Source organism: Candoia aspera, chromosome 1, assembly GCF_035149785.1.
Source record: "Candoia aspera isolate rCanAsp1 chromosome 1, rCanAsp1.hap2, whole genome shotgun sequence".
Classification (NCBI taxonomy): domain Eukaryota; kingdom Metazoa; phylum Chordata; class Lepidosauria; order Squamata; family Boidae; genus Candoia; species Candoia aspera.
Genome location: NC_086153.1, coordinates 57,237,277 through 57,260,326, shown reverse-complemented (window position 1 = coordinate 57,260,326; position 23,050 = coordinate 57,237,277). Strand labels below are relative to the sequence as shown.

The following is a 23,050-nucleotide window of genomic DNA, read 5'->3' as shown; positions in this document are numbered from 1 at the left end:
CTTTCAGCTCTTTTTCCATCTTATCACTGATCTGTTCTTCTGTAACTTCCAGATATCATTACTGCAACGTGCTTTTCATGTAGCTGCCTCAAAGATTGCTTAGTAACTTGAACTAATGCAGAATGCTCCTGACACCCATCAGAAGGTTAGATAAATATTTGCATCCTGCTCAGATTAAGGGTGTTAATTTTAAACACTTGCACAGTGTGAGAGATTTGTATCTTCAGTTAATCTCTCTCACTCTCTCCCCCTCTTCTCGACTCATCCACTTAGATAGTGACAGTCCCACAAGTGATTTACTTTTGCCCTACAACTTAAGAGCCATGGAAATCTTTGCTAGAATTTAGGGGCAAGGAGAGAATATTGCATGACACAGAATGTCTGTGGTTGAACTTATTAAGAAATTAACTTTGGATCCTAATTCAGCTTTCCATTCACAGAAGCATTTGTATCTAGCCAAGCAGCCTGCTGGGCAGAAGAGGGGGAGGAGGAAATTTCCATCAATTCTTTTCTGCTCCAGCACATTTCTCACATGTATGCCAATCCAGGTCTGCCTATCAATCACACAGTGATAGTTGTTCACTTCTTCTCCCATCTGAGCCTGACAATGACTCTAAAACTGGAGTAGGGACCATCCAGTTTATCAAGGTCTAGGTAAAGCCTTATTGAGTTCTAACACATGAAGACACACAGGGGGAGAGCTCCCTCCACTTTCCCAAAATTGTTTCCCATCCCTGAAATCCTTCCCCCAAAAGAGATCTCATCAAGGAGGACTCTGGACTTCAGCCCACTTTCGGTTTTGTTTCTGTCACACTCTTGTGTGTAGTTCACAGCAGAGTTCTCCTAGAATTTGCAAACCTCAATATACAAACTTATCTTGGCTTGGAACCTTGATCTTAAAGACCAGGGGCCAGTTAGCTAGAAGTCTGCATGCTGCTGCACAGAGTGGTGGCCTGCCACTGACCATTTCCATGCAACTGGGCAGTTGGGCATGGACCACGAAAAACTACAATTGATGAGAATGAGCCTTAGGGACAGGTACATGAGGTGAATCAGCTTTTACATTCCTCCTTTAAAAAATAATCAGTTCCATCCATTTTGAGAACTGCTACACTTTAAAGTAAATTGTCTCTGTAGTTGAGCTTAGCTCTTGGAAACTTCAGGGGCAAGTCCATGTCATTTTCTTAGCCAGAGCACAAAAGTGATTTGCTACTGCATCCTTCTGGAATACTTTTGACTCTTCAGTCTATCATATGGCCTTAGGATTTCCTGGTGGTTTCTCACCCAAGTTCAAACCAGGTCAGAGAAGAAAAGTTTGAAATAAAATAATGCACAAGTGACCTCTAGTGGGTACAAGTTGACTTTGAATTCACAATACTGAACCTGTATAATTTTGCTGACCTTTTAAATAAAACTTCCATTACCTATTAAAGGTATAATGATAAGAATGAAACTGCCTGAGAATCAAGGTATCACATAGGCTACTAGTAATTTCTTGTTGAAAGTAGATTGAAATGAAATTAATTTTCTATTTCCCATGGAATGAGTTGCACCTTTACATTGTAATAATTTACCACCTGTTTTTAGAGGGACTTGTTTGCTAAGTATGGTTCTCTCCATCTGGCCAAGCATCTAAAGAAGGGTTGCTGAAGATCTCCCCCCCCACCAGCAAAAGATACAGAGGTCATTCCACAGTAGCCCTCATGCTCTGGCATGCTCTGGCATGCTCTGCCCTTAGTGGTACACCTGGCTTCTACCCTTCAGTCATTCCCGAAGGTTCTGAAAACCATTTTGTTTCAAAGGGCCTTTGGTCCCTAGCAGGATGATGGGCAACCATCTAATTGTTACCATTATGTGGCTTGGATGACCCCAACCCTGTTGGCAATTTAGGCTAGAGAAGGAGAGAATAAAAAAGAATTCAGCTGAGTTAAACAAATTTGGGCCTCCAGGGCCAGATGGACTACATCCTAGGGTTTTGAAGGAATCAGAAATGATTGTAGGACTGTTCTTGGTTATCTTGGATTGCTCCTGGAGGGCCTGCGAAATCCCAGAAGACTAGAGGAGAGTAAATATTATCTCCTTCTTCAGAAAAGGGAAGTAGGAGGATTATAGACCTGACAACTTGACATATACACTGGGAAAGGCCTCAAATTATTAAGTAGCATTTTTGTGAGCACTTAGAGAGGCAGGGTACAATTAACAGGAGCCAGCATGAGTCTATCACAAACACATCATGCCAGATTAACCTTATCTCCTTATCCAATAGAGTTTCTAGATTAGTAGACTGGGGAATACTATAGGCATAGTATAGGTGTCTCACCAAAGCTATCGATGCAGTCTCTCATGGTAAAACAAGGGCTAGGTGATACTACTGTTAGATGGACTCACAATCAGCTGAATGACTACATCCAAAGAGTGCTCAATGATGCCTCCAGTTCAGCTTGGAGGGATATATCCACTGGAGTGCCACAGGGCTGTGTTTTGGGTCCTAGCCGGTTTGACAGCTTTATAAATGACTTGGATGAGGAGTGCTTACTGAATTTGCAGTTGATACGAAGATGAAACAGGTGCTAACCCTTCAGAAAAAGAGCGAGAGGATTGCAAAAGATCTATATAGGCTTGGGCAGTGGGCCGAAATGAATAGGATGACATTGAACAGGGAGAAATGTAAAGTCCTTGCATCTGAGTGAGAAAAAAATAAGGCACAAGCATAGGATGGGGGAAACCTGTCCTGGCTGTAGTACATGAGAAAAAGATCTGGGTGCCTTTGTCAACCTTGAGTTAAACATGAGCCAGCAGAGGGATGCAGCTGTTAAAAAAGTAAATAAGTGCATTAATACGAACATAGAGTCCAGATATTAGGATATAATTATTCTACTCTGCTCTTATCAGACCCCACTTGGAAGACTGTAGTCCAGTTCTGGGCATCACAGTTCCAAAAAGACAGTGATGAATTGGACAAGATTCACAGGAAGAGTACCAAGATGGTGGAAACCAAGTCCTATGGATCTGAGAACGTTTAGCCTATGAAAGATATGATTGAGATAAGATATGATATCAGTCTTCAAATATCAGAAGCAGTGTCACAAAGGAAAGGGAGTGGTCTTCTTGTTTGCTGCTGCAGAGGGCAGGGCCAGAAGCAATGGGTTAAAACTACAAGGAAGTAGGTTCAGTCTAGACATCAGGAGGAACTGCCTGACTGCACAAGCTGTAAGCCGGTGGAACAGGCTGTCACATGAAATGGTGAGTTCTCTTTTGCTGGAGGTTTTCAGACAGATGATGGATGGTCATCTGCCAAAGTTGTCTGAGAGTATGAGAGGAACTTGCAATGAGCAGGAAGTTGGACTAGATGACATCTAAGGTCCTTTTCAACCATGTGACTCTATGATTCTGTGTTTTTGATAATATAACTACTTTAAATCAGATCATTTAATAAACTCCAGCTTTATTAAAGGAGGAATTTAAACTGCAAAGTGTCAGAATATTCAGTTAAAATACTTCTTGAATTTGCAGTTTGGTTCAGATGTGTCTCCTGAACCTATACACTACTAAAATTTTCCTGTTTGTGTGTCAACTTTAACTGGGTGAAATGGTGCATTGTAGGGCAACAATTTTTGAACCAGGGTACCTCAAATGGGCTAACTTACTGACTGCGTCCAAAATCTGGGACCCATGACTCCCATGGAATTGAAATTTGGCAAATTTTATAAAACATTTTATGACATAATACAAAATGTCATAAAACATTTCCTGTGGTCAGCTCCTGATGTTTGACTGTGCTATTCAGTTCAGATTGGCTGCTTTCAAGCCAGATACACCTCTGAATATCTCCCTGAATTTTTAAGAACTTTTCCAATAGAAGCTCTGCCACTGTTGAAGGCATTGAGGAATCTGGTAAGGAAATATCTCTGAAATGATGACCCAACAGGTCATGGGTTGTCTAGTTATAATTACTAATGTAATGTATTGTAGTTATATCCACCCTTACATCAAATTTTAATATGAACAATTAAAGTTTATTTGTAAGGTAGAAATTAGTTATCTTCAAGAACTGAGGAATAAAGAGCTGGAATATCCTATACTAGTGATTCAGTGGCAAAGGTTCTTAACTTCTATTAAATACAGTATATCTCCTTTGATCATACGGTGAGACTAATTCAACCCAAACTTCTTTTCCATGTCTATTACATTCCACAGAGAATATTCCAAAAGAGCTGGTTACCAACTCCATTGTGTTGAAAGTGTAATATGGATGAGGACTTACGTACATAACATCGGTTAGTTCAATTAATATGATTTTGGTCTGGTATTCACAGATTTTAAATATGATGCTATAAAGAGCATTGTTGCTTAAACATACAAATATGTTTTTGACTTATAAACCAAAAATGTAGAATGGATCACTATATGAAGAATTACAGATACTCGTTCAGGGCTGGAAAGATAGTTAATCTGGAGCTACAAGGATACTGTATGCTCACTTCCTGTTTATGAATGGGTACTTTGTCAATGCAGTGAAAATATTGATCAACATTATTTCATGTGTCATTGTTTAATGAGTTATATAATTTAGGCTGAATGATACCTTTAGTATATACTGTAATATGTTCCCTCCCTCCCTTCCTTCCTTATTAAAGAAGAGTTAGAATCCTTAAACATGGAACAAGCCTTTGCAACGATGCTCGACCTGCATACATATCATATAACACAGAAGAGTGAAATATTTAGTCTGATGCCCATCAGGAGTGTGGCCTGAGGGCCATGTCCCAACTTACACCGAACCAAAAACATGCCTGGGCAGCATCTTTTTTTCAGCCATGGCCCCATGACATTACCTTCACCTCCTCCCCACCCTATGAGTGAGGCAGCTTCAAATCATCCTTAACTGCTTATTGGTGTTAAAGTAGTATTTTTCCTCTTGTTCTGGTTCAGGGTATCTTGTAGTGACTGGGAACAGAGGCAAGACAGGCAGGAGAGAGATTGGCAAATTACATGCTGCTGTAGTTTTTTGTTGACTCAAGGATGGGTGGAGAATACTACAGCTCAGCAGTGGGGAAAGGCCATCAATCTCTTCTCTTGGACAAAATGGTTTTTAAAAACTCATTTAGATGCTGTAAGTGTGTGTAAGGAAAGAGAAGAAGAGGACCACCAGCAGCAAGATGGCAATGGGGGTGCTGTGGGAAAAGCTAAAGGACCAGGTTAGTGACAGGTCATCATGGAGAAAATCTATCTACAGGTAGTTCTTGCTTGACAACAGTTGGGACCAGAATTTAGGTCACTAGGTGATGCAGTCATTAAGCAACTCCAGATCTGATTTTATGATCATTTTTGCAGTGGTCGTTAAATGAGTCACATGGTTGTTAAGCAAACCACATGGTGTTAAGCGAATTACATGGTTCCCTATTGATTTTGCTTATTGGAAGCCGGCTGGGAAGGTCGAAAATGGCAATCACATGACTGCAGGATGCTGTAACCATTGTAAATGTGAACTGGTTGCGAAGTGCCTGAATTGTTATCATGTGACTGTGGGGACGCTGCGACGGTCGTAAGCTGCAAGTTGTTTTTTTCAGTGCCATTATAACTCCAGAGTCACTAAATGGGTGGTCATTAAGCAATGACTACTTGTATGTGGTCCCTAAGAGTCGACACTGACTTGATGGCATGTAATCAATCAAATGTGTGTACAGGTAGTCCTCGCTTAACAATCATTCATTTAACGATGGTTCAGAGATATGATGGGGCTAAAAAAGTTACTTACGTCCCATCCTTGAAGTTATGACCATTGCAGCACTCCTGTGGTCACATGATTGCAATTTGGGTGCTTGGGAACTGGCTTGCATTTATAACCAGTTGTGGTGTCCTGCAGTCACATGATCGCAATTTGTGACCGTCCCAGCTGGCTTCCGACAAGCCGAGTCAATATGGAGCCATTGATTTGCTTAACAACTGCCGCAATTCGCTTAAGGACATGATTCACTTAACAACCAGGGTAAAAATGGTCATGTGTCATGTTCCCCGTTTCAATGGTTTGAATCCATCGTAACGTTTCCCATGTCACTTTCATGTTCCATGTCTGTCATCGGCGGGGAGGGGAATTTCAGCCGTGCCGGGCTGTAATCTCCATGCTGCTATGCAGGAATGTGTGTTTGGGTTATGACATGTATTCAAGGTTACTTTCCCAGGCCGATGTGGGACGGTTGCTAACACCTGGGAGGGGGTGGTCGCTATGCTGGGGCGAGGGGCGGGATTGGGTTTGAAGCGAGAGTATTTGGTTTGTATTTTGCACGCTTTTGCTCATTCTCAGCTTTCTCTGTATTTGCATACTATTCCTTTAATAAATCAGTTATCTTTAAGCTCGGGCTTGTGAGTGAGTATTTTGGAGTAAGCAACCATTACATCATGAAAATCAGGTCTGGTCATGTGATGCCTTGCTTAATGACTGCATCACTTAGTGACCAAAATGCCAGTCCCAGTTGTGGTAGTTAAGCGAGGACTACCTGTATGTGTGCATGTGTGAAAGCAATAGAGGGTAACATCAGCAGCACTCACTTATGTTACCCAGAATATCACTATGTCCCTTCCTCACAGAAAGGTTGTGCTAAGCTGGGATGAGCATCACACCTCTGCATCTCAGGATGCCATAGATCTTCCAGAGGGCTTTGCAAGCAGAGCTGGTTAACTCTGAGCTCTGCTGCACCTCCACATGAAACGCTACAGTATTTCGTCTGGAGCAGTGGGGTGGGGCAGTTTCCTGTGGAGAGGAAGTACCCATCTTGTCTCATCTTCCTACTCTTGTAATTTCCCTCCTTGTTTTAGATAGGAAAGCACTACTTTGCCTTGCCAGCCACCCTTTATTAGACAGGAGCAACAGAAGGCATAAAAGCAAGTGGGAAGCGAAGGGCTGTGGCTGATTTTTCTGTCTCCACATCGACCCACTCAATGATCTCTTAATCCTCCTCTTGTTTTCTCAGTCCCCTGTTGCAGAGGGTGCACAATGCAGCTGTTGGCAGTGTGGAAATACACTTTGTTTTTCTTTTTAATTGTGGGTGCAAAGCCGGCTCATTATGCATTTAACTTTTTGAGGCACCTGTGATTTTTCATTATGTGCAGCAGATGGCAGCAAAGTTCTTTGAATGTTCACTTCTGTTTGCACACTGGATGATTTTTTTTTGTTTTTGGCAGAGGAAAACAAACAAATAAATAAATCTGCCTTAGAAATCCATGACATGGCAATTAGGATAGTCTTATTGGTGATCTCTCTAAAATATACAAATATGATGCCCTTGGGATCCAGCAACCTCAAGTCATCATCCTTTAAGAAAGACCAGGTTGTGCTGTGTGCTGAATTTACTGTGGAAACATTGGTTCACATCTTCCCTCAACCATGAAGCTCAATGGTGGGTCTGGGGCCTCACTGATCCTACAAGGCTGTTGCAAGAGCTAGAAGGGGAGGTGCCAAACACATGTTGTCCTCAGCTTCCTGGAAGCAGAGTGGTGAGTGGTTTTCTTCAAACCTTTATAAATTTGAAAAAAAAAAAACCTGTCTGGCAAGATGTCCAAGATGGCCATTCCCTCTTTGGCCAGGACATCTGTGATCTTCTGCCACCAACTGGTTGGGTTAAGGGCTCATCTGAGGGTAGAGGCAGGTTGGATGACTTGAGTCCAAACTACATGTGGGAGAACCAGCTTGGAGGTAGGCCAGGCAGCCCTTCTTCTCTTGTTGATAGCAGTCCCTCCAGACACCTGCCAGATTCTTGAAGACCATGGAAGTACATGCAGTACATGCATCCTCAGGCATCAGCCAGAATGGTCCGCAGCATCCGAAACATTTGTTAAAATGACAAAAGCAGTGTTGTGCTGTTATGATGCAATCCCTGCCCCTTTTGAACATGTGGGTGACATTATGAAGCACATGCAAAAACATCAGAGCTTGGGTCACCATAGAACATCATTGCTTCTACCATTCACCCCTTTTGAGACAGAGAGGGAGAAAGAGAGAGAGATACATGAAAAGGAATGTCTACATTTGCATTTATTTTATAGGGTGTCCCATTCACTGAACTGGGGTGAGCAAGCCGCAGCCTCCCAGGACATTTTGGAAGTCTACAAAGTCTCTCTGGTTTGTGCTGCTAAAACATGGCCCTAGAATGCCAGTTTTAACACTGCATGCCCCCCTCCCCTTTTTGGAGGTTAGATTTAAAATCTAACTATCTATCTATCAAATTTTTATCACTGCCCATCTCCCCCACATGGGGGACCCTGGGCGGTTCACAATAAAAACGATTTAAATTTTCAATAAAGTCATAAATACAACCAATAATCAGTCAGCATAAAATGCAATAAACTCCAAGCCATGGCAGATCTAATTCAAACCATAAGGGAATAAAACTGGTCTTCAGCTGTTTTCTGAAGTCCAGGAGGGAGGGGGCTAACTACATCTTGAAAAGAGAAAGAGAGAAGGAAGAGATGGTCAGGAGAGAAACGGACTCCTGGCACTGGGTGAAGCTCCTTTATCTGTCTCACTGTCCTCCCTAGTGGCCAAAATAGACTCTCTGGAGCCAAGACTTGATGCCATCTCCTCCACCCTTAATTCTTCTCCCACTCTTCTAACCCATGTGAGCCCATGAACGGAAAAGGAAAGAAATAGTGGGGTTAGAGGGAGTGAGTGTTTCTGTATATACAGAACAAAAAACATAAGGACAATGTTAGTAAAAGCTTTTTTTAAAAAAGAAGATGGTTCTATCATATTCCAGATTCTTTAGCACAGCCCACTGTGAGGTTTGGAGCCCTTAAATTCATATTTTCCAGGTTATAAGATTGCCCTTTCAGTCAAATAACAGGAACTTCTCTTCAATAAATTCGATTTTCTTTTTTAAAACTGAATTAAGGGTTTGAATGCTGCAAAGACTCACCCCCATTGAGTGTGTTATATTTAAGCCCCTGTGTGCGCTGATACTATATTCCAATATTGTCACTGTATTCTATTGTTAGGCTTTAAACCCCATGTTTTGAAATATTATCTTACTGGGATGTTTTCTGCCTCTTGGGTTCTTTTCTCAGAAGTGATGTTTCCGGAAAGAATGAAGTAGGAAATGTCTAAACCACTATTGTGCCATTTTTGTTGTGTTCCTTGGCTCCTGACATTTCCTCTCTCTGTTGTCAAATACAGAGTGGAACTTGTACAAATTTCAGGTGAGTGTTGAGGGAAAGAAGCTGTTCTTATGCACTAAACTAGTAAGCAAACAAATTAATTTAGTGGGGATGATTGTGTGCTGCCTAAGTATAGTTGTGAAATGAATGGAAATCCTCAGGAAAAAAACAATAACAATGAAAAATGATTAATTAAATTTGCTGCCCTTTCGTGATGCCCAAAATTAGCTCCCTGTGAGGCCATTTGTAAGGAAAGCTTTAAAAGGTCAAGATGCATATAATAGTGCATATAAAAAAAAGGAGGGAACTTTGAACATAAGGTTGTAGCCATGCCAATGGTAAATTAAAAATGTATATAGTGAATAATCTTGAAACACGTGCCTTAAAGTGCACTGATTTCCTGACAAAAACTATTGCAGGAGAACAGCTGTTTTCTCCCAGGATATGTTATTTATTTTCCCCCTTCCCCTGAAGATATTGACTCTCCCAACTAAGGAAAGCAGGTTAGACTTGTTTTTTGGTGGTCTAAAAGGAATGGTCCTAGCAGTTAGGGAAATGATATTGCTTAGATGTCTATTCTGTACATCAGAAACATTGTGCATTTCATCCGGGAGGTAACAGTAGGAAAATGCCAGTACTTCCAAAAATCACCAGATTGAAGAAAGCTTTAGAGCAGTTGTATCCAGGAAAAGCTGATCTTGATATAAGTGAGGTTATTTATGTTCCTTGTTAAACAAGAGATATATTAAGAAGACATGGTTTACCAAAAAAAAAAATCTTGATCCTATCTTCTCAACTTCATATTATTTATAGATTTTCTCTATACTCCAATCTGACAGACTGACATCTGGCACTGGAAAAAATCAACAGTGGTGCTTCTGACGACATTGACTGATAATCCAATTTAACATACAAGAAAATAAGTGTGGAAATAATCTTATCTATAAGTTCTGCACAAGTGATATATTCACACAGGTTTATAGTTTGCGTTAATCAGACTCATGATACCGGATTTTTAGTATACTGAAGGTGTATGTATAGCAACAATATTCACTTCATTGTGTAGTTCTACAATATCCCCTCTCCACTTTTTAATTTAAGACCAGAACGGCAACCCCCCAGTAGCAGAGCCATTACCGTTATTTCTCTGAGAAGCAGAAAAAACATAGCTGTTTTCCAGCTAGGTGGAAGCACATAGCCAGCTTTGACTGATCTCAAAAGGCTAGGTAGGACCTAGTTAATAATTGTGAATTGTGAAGATGCACACTCTGCAAGTCTGGAGTAGCTATGTCCAAGAACTCAGTTTCCATCCAGAATTCAGATAAACAGTGCAAACTTTGCAAGAATTTAGCCATACCTCTATAGATAGATCTACAGAAGTTCTGTATCTTGGTATTTACAGATACCATTCAGGTTTTCCTCTATTAAATTCTCAGGAGATAGAGAAATGTAGTTCTCCGTTTTGTAATAGCATAACATCATAAAGCAGAAGTTTGCAAATACAAATGATCAAAGAAACATGCACTGAGGAAGCAGGTCTGCTTCAATCTGATGACTACAGAAAAGGGATTTTCCATAAAAAACATATAGAAAGATGGGAAATTACAAAGCATGGTTGGTTGCTAATTAAAGAGCACTTGTCCCTTTTTTATTCCTCCTTCAGGAAATAATGATGTATAAAGTACATAACACTTTTCTTCTTAGGCAGTGGCATTGAAATGTTAATATTTTATCACTTCACTTTTAAAGGCTGCACTTTCAAAAGAGAAAAGGGCAATAAATTTTATGACAGCTAAATTATCTGCTCACTATGTTATAAAAACTGCTAGAAGAGAAGACAATTTCTTGACCATATGTGAGTCATATGGTAAAGCAAAGCTAATACCGTTCCAGAAGTTTTCTTTCATAAAGGAGCAAAGCATGAAGGAGCTGCTGTTCTTCCTCTGGCTGCCCTTTTTCTTAGGTAAGGCACTGCCCTTTATACCTTTTCCAGATATAACCTGAAACATAATTTCAGCAATTCATCTGAAAGCGAAGACTGATAGGAACACCTCTGTGAGTAGAAGATGTGATGGTTCTATATGCTGAAGCAGATAAAACTTACTAAAAGAAATACGGTATGGCAAGGTAGATCCTATCTGTGAAAGGAGCTACTGTATGTCGAAGCATTAGAACTCTAAAGACAGGTGTGGGTGGTTTTCCGGGCTGATGAGAAATGTAGGGACATAGGAGTGATAGCAGTGAGGCACAGCTTCCTGAAAAAGATGCTTTCCCCAGCAAGATTTTGGATTGCCCGCTGCTGTTGGAATGAAATGCAGAAAACTCTCAGGTCACATAGCATTGTCTCTCCCGTCTTCATTGTTAGCAGAATGAAAGAGCAGGCAAGCTTTCATCTCACTAAAAAATAAAGCAAGCCTTCACTGCTGGTTGAGTTCACATGCTACCTCTGTGCTACTTATACACCATTACGACTGATGTGGTTTCTCTCCAAAAGAATCTGTTGATTGTACTGGATAAATACGAAGACTGGCAGACACCAGTCTCTTGGCCCTGGCAAAGGTGGTGCTGTGGGGTGTAAGTTCTACAATTAAGAGTTTGACAGCAGAAGTTCAAAATAATAGAATTTCAGTAATTTGTTGTAGACAATCTCCATTTTTACACATTCTATGCAATTGACACCCGCCCCCCGCCTGCCGAAGAGAGAAAGAGCAACAAGATCCTATGCAGGCTCCATTGATATTTTTAATGTAATTGTTTTAGATATCAGATGTTGTTATTGGAAGCATTTTTAAGCATTTTTAAGAATCCATAATCCAATCATTAGCAAGTGTATCTATTTAAACTTGCCCTATTGTTTGGGTAGAAAATGAACATTTACAGGCACAAAGCAACCATATGACTCAATCACTATGAATCAAAAGAAGGTCAGGGGAGCAAGGAATTTAATAATACATTTTTTCTTAAAGGGACTGCAGCTCATATTCTGACAATCAAGAATAAAATGAAAGAAGAAATGGAGCTGGAAGTAAGTCATTGTTTCTGCACAACTGCAAGATGGAAAAGGCTGTCTGACATCTTTCAGACTTGATCTCCATTTAAATGTGGCTCTTTGGGACTGGGAGAGCATATGCATGAAGCCAGAAAGGATAGTGCTCCCAGGCTCCTTACCTTCCACTGATCAAATCTGACTGGCCTGGCTGTTAAATTTAATTTCAACAACATGAGACAGCAGCCTCTATTAGTTAAGCAGGGCAAGCTAGTTTAGGGTTGTAAGACAGGTACATATACCAGTTTCTTCCACTCAAAGCTAGGCGCATCTTTATGTATAGTAAATCAGAAAATTATGGGAAGCAGTGGTGGTGGCATCTTCCTTGTAGATTTTTTCCTGACATTTTCTGGTTGCCCTGCTTTGTTTAGTTAAGTACACAGTACAACTTGTCTGAGGCATATTCTAGTAGCAGAATATTAGTATGAAAAAAATGTGGATTGGGAGGTAAAAGCCCAAAGCTGCCTTTAGTAAATAATGAAATTATTTGGGAAGTTTTAGCGACATGGTCTATTGGAAAATATTTCCTGGAAGAGTAGATGAACTTTCTTGTTTTAGTGCTGTGGATCTGATTGTCCATTCCATTTTTATTACGTGCCTGCATACTGTATACTTCAAGCGTTCAAATTTTCTAAAACACAACAATACATACTCTTTTTCCTACAGCCTCTAAGGGACTTATGGTACTCCTGCAAGTTAAAAAGTTCTTCTCTTCAAGCTTCATCTTCAGGTATTTATATCTAGGGAGCATATTCAAAGTAAAAGATAAGAGTTATCTTATTGGGTACAAAATATGGGAATCAAGTTTACTGTACTTATGCCATCCAAGTCCTAGATAAATCATCAGGGGAAAACTGTTATTCAGGCCATAAGAAAATGAGAAATAATGGGATTGTTCTTATTCCTTAACAATATTTTTGTTTTATTATTATAAAATATTTCAGAGCCATCCTTATTATTTAGAACGATTTCAATCAAATGTTATCTGCTTTGCACATAGTGTTTAAGTGTGTGTGTGTGTGTGTGTGTATGGGTGCGCAAACACAACATATACATACACTGTATCTACTTTCAGAATAAAGCAATATGCATGTTTAAAAAAATAATTGTATTTTTTTTTGCTTTGCCTTTATTTTAATTGAAATAAATGGAGATAAGGAAAACTATTACAGTACTTGGACAACTGATAGCTTATGTTTTATCTCTTCAGTTCACACCCTGCGACCATCAGACATTAAAGTAGCTGCTGCTATAGGAAGTTTGGGAAATGTGAGTATAGCAGTGAATTCTGTTGAAAAGGAATTTTGCGGAAATACAGTGGTCTTTACCCCGATAGAAAAACTGCCATTCAGCTGAATCCAAGCAAAGTTGCTGACTTATGAACTGGTTCCTGCAGCCCTGCTCAGGACTGCTTGATCTGCAGCATTCATTGTTTTTCTCTACCTATCTATCTGATATTTTCTCTTGCGTGAATTATTGGCATCTCAAACTCTAATCATCCAAAAGGATTTGTAAAACCTGCCTTTCTCTCATGCTCTCCTTTCTTCATACATTTTCTTTTTCTATTGGTAATATTGTAGTATATTAAAATGGCAGAAAATCTTGGCTTAACCCTTTAGTGCATGTGTCCTTTAATTCTCATATTCAGTCCAATGCCAACTAGTGTCTATTTTCAATGATTTCCAATGGAAAAATACAGTTCTTTCTCTTCGCTCGTTATGCAGAATATTTAATTCACAACCCAATCAATTTTCAACTTGACTTTCATATCTATTCAGGACTCTACCTCTAAAACAATTCACAGTGTTTGTCATTCCAGTCATGTTCCTGTGAAATGCCTATATATGCTTTGTTTCCATTCTCAGATTAAATACAAATAACTCAAGTCTGGTTTTCCAAGCCATCCATGATTTTGTTCCTGCTTTATTTTTCTGTTCATGTATCCCAGTCATCCCTGGCTAGAACCTTCATTTTTCCAGCTCCACCATTTTTAAAGAAATCTTGTCCCCCGCCCCTGAAAATTTGTCACCAGAACATATTTATGACACCTTCTCTCTTATTTTCTTCATATGGCTTCTCAAAAAATCAGCTTTTCCATAAAGAATAGTTTTTTTTTCTTCAAGGAAAATGACAAAATCTTTGTTAAGGAAGTACTTTTATTAGGTCAACTAAAGGTTACAAAATGGTGTGCAAGCTTTTGACATTACAAATTCTCTTCATTAGGCAAGTGTTTTTTGAAGTAGGAGACCAACCATTGTTTCTTCATCTCAGCAGTTCTTCTGGATGCGAACTGGCACCCTCTTCGTACTTCTTCTGCCTGGTCCTTGCTCTTCCTTTCTTCTCTTGGGGTTACAGATCACAATGCTGGAGCAGGCACAGAATTCATTGACATCATAGAATTCCCCTTCCATTGTAGACCTAGAAACTATGTCTCCCTGACTTTCTCCTTTTCCTCACCATTTCTTTTCTGGTAACAGTTCAAAAACAATGTTGCCCTCATCTTCCTTTTCATCTTTCTTTACAGATGGGACATTATGGAACAGAGCAAGCAGATCTCCTCCAAAGGTACTACCTTTTATTATGTTCATAAAACATGTTATTTCTTTTCCACCAATGTGCTTTGCAGATTTCCAGGTGCTTCCTTCACTTTAATAATAATGGAGCAAATCTGCCTGAGGCAGGAATCAGTGCAGAAGGAACACAATATTACAGCAAGAGACACCAGTTGCTGACAATCAGCACTTTCTGCAGGCCCAGTAAATGGAGCATATATATGACCAATCTAACTGGTGAGCTGTTCCAATAGAGAATAGCTAAATAATCAAATATATGCCATATATTAGGATAATATTTCCTTCATTTGTGACCGAACACTGGGCAAGGGTACTAATGCATCACATACTATCTGTTTCGTGTATCAGTGTAAAATATAAAATATACAAGTTTATCCAAATGTATTTTTAACATTATGTCAAAAATAGAAAATATTTGCTGGACAGCTTTGATAGCTATCATACAGTGTGTGAATTGAAACTCTACTGCAGCGGAGTCTACATACTGATATATATAAAAAAGTCTGCATATAACTTTATTGTAGTATTGAATTCTCTAGTTTCTTAATAGGAGTTATGAAAAATAAATAAAGCTAAAGGAATTCAGATCCAATGGGATATGGCACCAAGTGCATGAAGTGGTAGACTAATATCCGATTAGATGAGGAAAATGGAAGAAATGGTAAGATTGTGAGTAGAGACATGGGAAGGAGCAGTAACTTCCTTTCTCTGCTTCCTGATTCTAAATACAGCTGCCCCACATGCATCATCCTTCCCCCTATTTTTTTTACTATAAAAACCAAATAGACCTCCCAGGTGTGTGTATGTGTAAATATGGAGACAACTTAGAGCAGGGGATAAATATAAGGGGTGGGTGGGTGGGTGGCAATCTGCATTCCCTTCTTTTCTACAGCCCTTGGATTCATTTCTGATCATGATTTTTGAAAAATGCAATTTACTGCCAATTTTAAGTGGATTAATGAGTAGGGAACAGGGAATTTCTCTGCTCTCAATTGCCTTCATTGAAAGTTACCTTTTCTCATCCAAATGGCACAATAGACTATCCAAGGCCATCTGACATATTTTAAAGTAACATTTAGTGTGTCCTCCATTTCTACATTGAATAACAGAGATTGAGATTTTAATAGCCAGGAGGAAAAAATAGATGATTGTTAGACTCAAAAGTAATCCCTTTTAGGCCAGCTGTTTCTTTGTTAGGACAACCCACAATCAGAGTAACTGAGAACAGCTTTCAAAGGTAATATAGATATTATATGGAGGGGAGGGAAAAAAGATGAAGCTTAATATACAGCCACTGTGCCCTGGCTCCATTATTACTCTATTCAAAGGTATGATTAATTGGTATTTCTGTTTTTAGCACAGAACACGACTTTACTCAGGCGAGCATGAGAATACTAACAGGTATGTCTTAAATTCTTGACTGAACATTATGTTGCTTAGTGGTCAGTTAATTTTAAGAAGGGAAATGGTTCTTACCATTTTGCTTAGCCTCATTATCTTAGATAATTAAAGCTGATGCCAGTCTTGTAGTTAATCTAACTCATTCCTTTACTTTGTCCAGCAAATTTAGAACTAGAACAATGGTTCATGAGCATATTGAAGGTGGTCTGTGGGAAGCAAAAGAAGATAATGTAATAATACTAATACAATCCCATACACTCCTTTTTACATTATACTCAGTGTTACATTAATTGCAGTGTAGTTTGTTGTGCAGAGGGACGCGGTGGCGCTGCGGGTTAAACCGCTGAGCTGTCGATCGGAAGGTCGGCGGTTCGAAACCGCGCGGCGGGGTGAGCTCCCGTTGTTAATCCCAGCTCCTGCTCACCTAGCAGTTCGAAAACATGCAAATGTGAGTAGATCAATAGGTACCGCTTCGGCGGGAAGGTAATGGCGTTCCGAGTCGTCATGCTGGCCACATGACCCGGAAGTGTCTATGACAACGCCGGCTCCAAGGCTTAGAAACGGAGATGAGCACCGCCCCCTAGAGTTGGATTCGACTGGACTTTACGTCAAGGGAAACCTTTACCTTTACCTTAGTTTGTTGTGCAATATAATATTCTCTGAATTTAAGTAATGGTGAATCATTGTTCTTTGTACATGTGGGGTTAGAAGGTGGGAATCCAAACAGGGATTAGTGGATTTTAGCTGCTATAATTCAATGTTTAAAATTATTTATGTGGTGGTTTGTAGAAGCTTTTGATGACAATGAGTAGTCCATATAATGGAAAAGGCTGAGAACTGAGCGTTAGCTCTTCAAACACATACCACTAGTCTTTGTTTCTAGACCTTCAGCGTGGAAGAGTCATTGTCTCCCTAGAGAAGGTGTTTTATTACTGAAGTGGGTTTTCCATATTCAAGTCCATGTGATCCAGTCCTGACCTCTGGGGCAGTGGAAAAGAAGTCTTTGCTTATTTTTAAGTGACATTAGAAGAGGCATTAGAAGCATGCCATCATATCCTCCATTAATTCTTCTTTTTCTCCAGGCTGAATCTGTCTGTACCTTTTAATCTTCCCTCATAAAACTTGATTTGATTAATTTTTGCCCACCTTTACTGTCTGTCAAATTCATTAAAATTTCATTCATGTCGTTGGAAGTACTGATGAAACTTTACCCCGTTTTGTGTTGTCTGTAAATTTGATATATATTCTGTCCATCCCTTGATTGAACTTGAGAGCGGTGAACCTTTGGCCCTTCATCTATTGCTGAACTTAACTTCCAGCAGCTCTTCCTACTGAAAAATAGTGCCCAAAATACAGCCATATTTCACCCACTTTCCTTTAGCATGATGAAGAATCAGGAATCAGCACTCTGAATATGAACCAACTATACTTTTTGTCTGTTTTGCAATTCTTTTTCTTTTAGCATTCATTAAATAATATAAATCTCATCCTTAGCCAATCTCAAAAAGTTCCGCTGAGTTAAACTTGGTTAGTACTAGGATGAGAGATGAGTTAAAAATTCTAGGGTTGCAGACTAAGAAGAAGACCATGACAAACTATTTCCAGTTGTCGCAAAAAAAAATGACATGGATGTGGCCATGAAGCCTTCAGGGTTCAAGTTCAACTTAAAGGAAATATTGCTTCATTATATTAGAATTAATATTATTATTGCTTGCCATGGTAAAGCTCCCATTCTATTCTTCCTTCTATATCCATTAAAAAAAAACAACACTCCCACAAGGTGTTGCCCAATGGTTTCATTGTCATGTTTACATAAGCAATTCCAGAGTCTGTGAATAAACTGATCTAAGTTTTTGTCTTTCAGCTCTTATTAGGAAGTTTAATCCTTCCGTGCAATATTACTCTTCTTTGGGAAACAATGGGACCTTATCAAGAAATGGAACTACGTGAGTTCGTCTTTTATGTACAGGGTTGCTTCTTGTTCACCTGGGTATCACTATTTCAGTTATGAGTGATGCAGCAGATTACAATCCCATTGGAAATTTCATTTTTTTAAAATATGTTTGTCTAATTGATTTCATTTGGGCTATGAATGTTAATGGACATTTGATGAGAATTTATTTCATTTGGGTTATAAATTATATCAAGAAGTTGAAAAAGCATTGCAGAGAACCCAGATTCTCTCTCTGAATATTGCACATCTTTGTTCATCCTCTTTGCTTTTGGCTTCTGAAAACATCATTCAGGAAAGGGCCATTTCATGCTATGCAACAGCCTGGTTTCCATGAAAATAATTCAGGATAGATTAAAATTCATCTTTCTACCTGCAAAGAAAGAACATTTACCTGTTTGACCATTTCTCTCTCTGATTTGTGGCACAGTGATCTTTTGGATCAAGCAAAAGAACTTGTGGAGAGCATGAAGGAGATCCAGGTATGTGTATTATAACACATTACAGTAGAATAATCTGCTTATGTTTATAATAGCTTCTTGAATATTCAATGCTGGCCAAAAGCCTTTTCATCCCTGTAGCATATATGTCTCGTACAGCTAACACATGTCTTCCTGTGCATTGATCTCTCATGTCACAGTGCAACTTGTGTGAGAGGATGGGCCCTAATTAACTGTAACTTGAAATTCTACTTTGGATTCTCTGGATGGATGGGGACACTGACATTTTAAGTTTGACTTAGGGTACTGTTGGAAGAAAATCTTACCAAGTCCATTCTGAGCCAGGAATGAAAGTACTCAGATGATTGCTTGAACAGAGGTGAACTTTATTGTCCAACAGCATGGTACAAAGTCTGCTGGTCAGAAGTGGCCACATTTGTATTTTCCGCACAAGCCCCTTATATAGGAGAGCTTGGCTATTGTTATGCAAAAGTATTCCCGCCCTCTAGGAACTTCTGAAAAAGTGCACTTGGTTTCTTGGCAGGGAGCGCTGTCTATGAATTCTAGGAAAGTGCAATTCACCAGATTTCAGAGAGGAGGCGCTCTGTGGTCAGGCTCCCTGCTGTTTGTGGTTTCCTGTTCTCAGATAGTCAAGGTTCCCTGCTGGGGGGCGGTAGCTTTGTCTCCTAGCTTGGAATGTTCACCTTCGAAGGAATCTTTTGTTATTCGATTATGGAGATCTGTTTGGCTGGGGAAGAATGGTTACCTGGATGGGCTCTGCTAATTTCTGGAAAGAGCAACCTTTTATTTTACAAGGTCTCTGATTAAGTCTGAAGGGAATCTTTTGTCTAAATAGTTGGGGCTTCCTGTCACATTTTAATCTCTTGCATCCTCTTTGTATTGTATTGAACCCATTCTATTTTGTAACTTTTAACCTTACCTTGCTCAAGGAGGGGAAGCAATGTGCAAACAGTGTTTGAGGAAGACAGCATGGTGAGGAGGGAGAGATCTTTTAATTTCTTCTCACAGTACACAAAATGCTAAGGAAACAAAGACATGGAAGACTATCAGTTGAAGCTATAGTAATATTCCATTGTCTTTTGCTTTATCATAACATTATGGTGGTCAAACCTTAAAAATTAATATATTTATATAAGATGGGGGCTAGATGTATTTAATTCTTGATCAGATGGAACCAGAGCACACATTCATATTTTCCCTTTAATTCTGACAATTGTTCTGAAATTTTAAAAAGGCCAGCTAGCCTCTTCATTTATCCATTAACAAGACTACCTAAAATGTACTATGATAATGGAAAACATTTTTAAAGTATCAGGTATGTTAATATCCAGTTCCCAGCTGGTGGGAAATTTTGAAGACGTCTAGCTTGGTGGGAGCCATTCTCATTACATTCTTCTATGAGAGACCCCACTCTAATCACTCCCATCTTACCTGTGTACTATTCAACTGTTTTCATGACAGGAACTTTCAGATTGGAGTTTTTTCTAATACTTAAACAGATGTTGTTTTTACAAAGCTCAGACTATGAGGAATCTATTTTTTTCTGTGTTGGTTCTCCACAAAGGTTTTGGTAGAATTGTGGAGAGGATGCAATGCAATCCTTTGTGACTGTAACTTGAAGCCTTCATCCTGGTTTGTTGTTATCACTACCTTGATGTACCTTCTGTGCCTGTAGCCTCCTTGGGGCAATTTGATGACTAGGTCACTACCTACCAGCCATTTTGCCCTTCCCAACTTTAAACCGTATTTTTTGTTTTGGCCTTGATTTGTTGAACTTGTCCTAGTGCCCCAGTTCATATCATCATGCTGCCATGAACAATGGCTTACATACTGGCTGGGTTCATGGACTGGGCTGAACCAAAACCAGTCAAGTCGTATGGCTGCTGCTCCAACTCTCAATGGAAGACTCCTGGCATGAAAGAAAATAGGGCATTGTACCATAGCAAGTATAGTCAGCTTAGCTTAGCTCTGACACAAATCTTGAGGCATTTATATGGCCCACAACAAGACTGGGCTAGAAACCCTGCAGTAAGGAGGTTCAGCTGCTCATGTATTAATAGCTTAACACAGTTAAGTTTGCTAAGTTTATTGTCAGGGGTTGTGGCCGTTCAGAAACATTGAGGATGGATATCACTTGCTCCCTTTCTCCTCTTCAGCTGCATTGTGACAACTTGTGTTTTTTCCCTTTAGTCATTTGACTATCAAAATGATTGGAAGCTAATCACAGTTTTTCACCTGTGTTCTTCACAGAACTCTGACTCCCAGGTAAATAAGAGGCTTATGTTTACTTGACAAATTGACCAAGAGAATGGATTAAAGAACAATCAAATGGTGGATTTTGATGTTTCCTTGGGTGGCCCCAGCTTTCTTTAGAATATACAAGCCATTCTAGGTAGGAGTATCCAAAAGGGGCAAAAAAGTCAAGATGGCAGCCATGACTATGTGATCAAAGCCCTACAGTGCATGTAAAAAAGGGCTGGGGTTTTGATTACATGGTCATGGCTGCCATCTTGACTTTTTTGACCACTCCTACAGATGGCCCTGGATCTAGGCAGTGACATCTGCAGGGTCTTGCTGCTTTTGTCAGGATGATAAAAGCTGTGCTACTCATGCAAAATTGCAGTGCATGTAAAAATGTGTGGGGCTCCATTGCAATGCTATGAGACTGTTTTTCCTTCTCAAATAATGTTGTTTTTTTCCTTTAGTGGTATATTGCACATAATAGTTTGTTTTATTAAAAAAATATGTCATTTCCCTAAGTGATAAGCTCAGCAACTTTCTCTTCTTGGAGATTTAATCAAGTGTCTGCAAATTAAAATTTGTAGAGATAATAAACATTCTTAAATATGTGAATAGTAAATTACTTACCTCCCACATTTTCTAAAATGCTAGGAATACCACAGTTAATAACTTAATATGGAAATGTCCTTTCATTTATGCTTGCAGTCTGTCAGGTAAAATAGCAGGTAACAGATGAACCCAAGCTTCTCTCCTGCCTCTGTGTTTATGAACTTACATTTCTAGTCTAGCCCAATTTTGTTTTTGAGTTCTAAAACTCAAAGAAATTGAGCACATTTTTATATAATTAGGTATTTGCAGAATTATAGCACCTGAAGGTACACATAAAATACAAATAACAACTGGAAGATAATGCAAATCATATACTTTTGTCAAAATCTGCACTAAAGTCAACCACGTAGAAGATTCTGAAGCCAGTGCAATTCTCTCCAGTACTCAAAACAGTATGTAAAGCTGACTCAGAGCTTTTTCAGAGACAGAAGATACCAGTTAGTTTCTTGGGTACGGATATAAATTAAATCCCTGCCTATTGTCTCTCAGATAATCATTTCTAAGCCTGCTTGAGCAGAGGTCTTCATTTTCTTTGAAGGATGTGGTTGAGCATTTAAGAGGCAAATGGATGCTTTGTTCCATTTCACTCTTTTTAAAAACTCAACTTCTTCTCCCAAAGCAAGCCAGCAGCTTGCTTCAAGACACTGACACCTAGGAGACAGTGAAATGTAATCACTGTGGAATTAATCTGTCTGGCATTACCACCTTTAATACATTCACTTTTTACAAGGAATCCCGACAATACTCTTGCAAACTAGTTGGATCCATGCAAGTTCCCATTGCTGAACAAGACTTAGTGCTGACAAATGGAGATGGGGTGGGAATGGGAGTTGTGTGTTGGCTTGCTGTTAAGGAAAATGCCAGATGAAACTGCCCTTTAATTCCACTTTTTTTTCTTTTTGTTTTGTCCTGTCCTGTGCTGAAAAACTCTCCCTTGGCACTGCTCTAAATTGAAAAACAAATCCCCTTAAATCATAGATCAACTGATGGATAAAAAATGCTCTCAAATATCAGTAATCGATACCATCTCTTTCACATTACATCTATGTATAAATAAGTAATGTGCAAGAGATTGGCTTCTTATTTTCATCTTGTCTGAATGGACATTGAGACTTTTGTTCAGTCTCTTGCCATGCAAATTTGAAAGACAATCTATGATGGGACAGTGAATGAAGGATACGATTAGAAGTAGAGAGGGGAAATAACGATCCTTGGCCAATTGCAGGGCTGGGCCATTTGTAGCCTGCAAGCTTCATGCAACTATTTGGGGACTATCACCATTCTCTCTGAGTTTTGGATATCATACTGCTGAAATTCCACAGGAAATGATTTTCAACAGTATGATCTCTCTCTCTCTCTCTCTCTCTCTCTCTCTCTCTTGTGTTTAAATAAAAGGAATAAGAACTATATATTTAGGCTTAACATACCTACTTTGCTTGATACTATCCAAGTTGGTCCACCATCTTTGGTGTTGTCACTGCATTGTTGTCATGGCCTCTGAAGTTGATTTTCATTTTTTAAAAAAAAATTGTGCCAAGTCATAAAAAGATTGCTTGTCCCATACCTAACAAGTAGCACTTCATAGGTTATTGTGTAAACTAAGTCATAAGCCTTGGAA

At 39.3% G+C, this 23,050-nt stretch overlaps 1 protein-coding gene across 1 annotated transcript in view; it reads left to right on the top strand.

Moving 5' to 3' along the window:
* Positions 1-18,037: 18,037 nt before the first annotated feature.
* The window catches only part of PLB1 (phospholipase B1), a 119,137-nt gene continuing 114,124 nt past the window's right edge, over positions 18,038-23,050 (top strand). Inside the window, exons 1-3 of the mRNA XM_063304585.1 lie at positions 18,038-18,116; positions 18,552-18,603; positions 20,773-20,847. Coding sequence (XP_063160655.1) covers positions 18,589-18,603; positions 20,773-20,847 — 90 coding nt within the window. The 5' untranslated portion in view covers positions 18,038-18,116; positions 18,552-18,588. The remainder of the gene's footprint in view (positions 18,117-18,551; positions 18,604-20,772; positions 20,848-23,050) is intronic.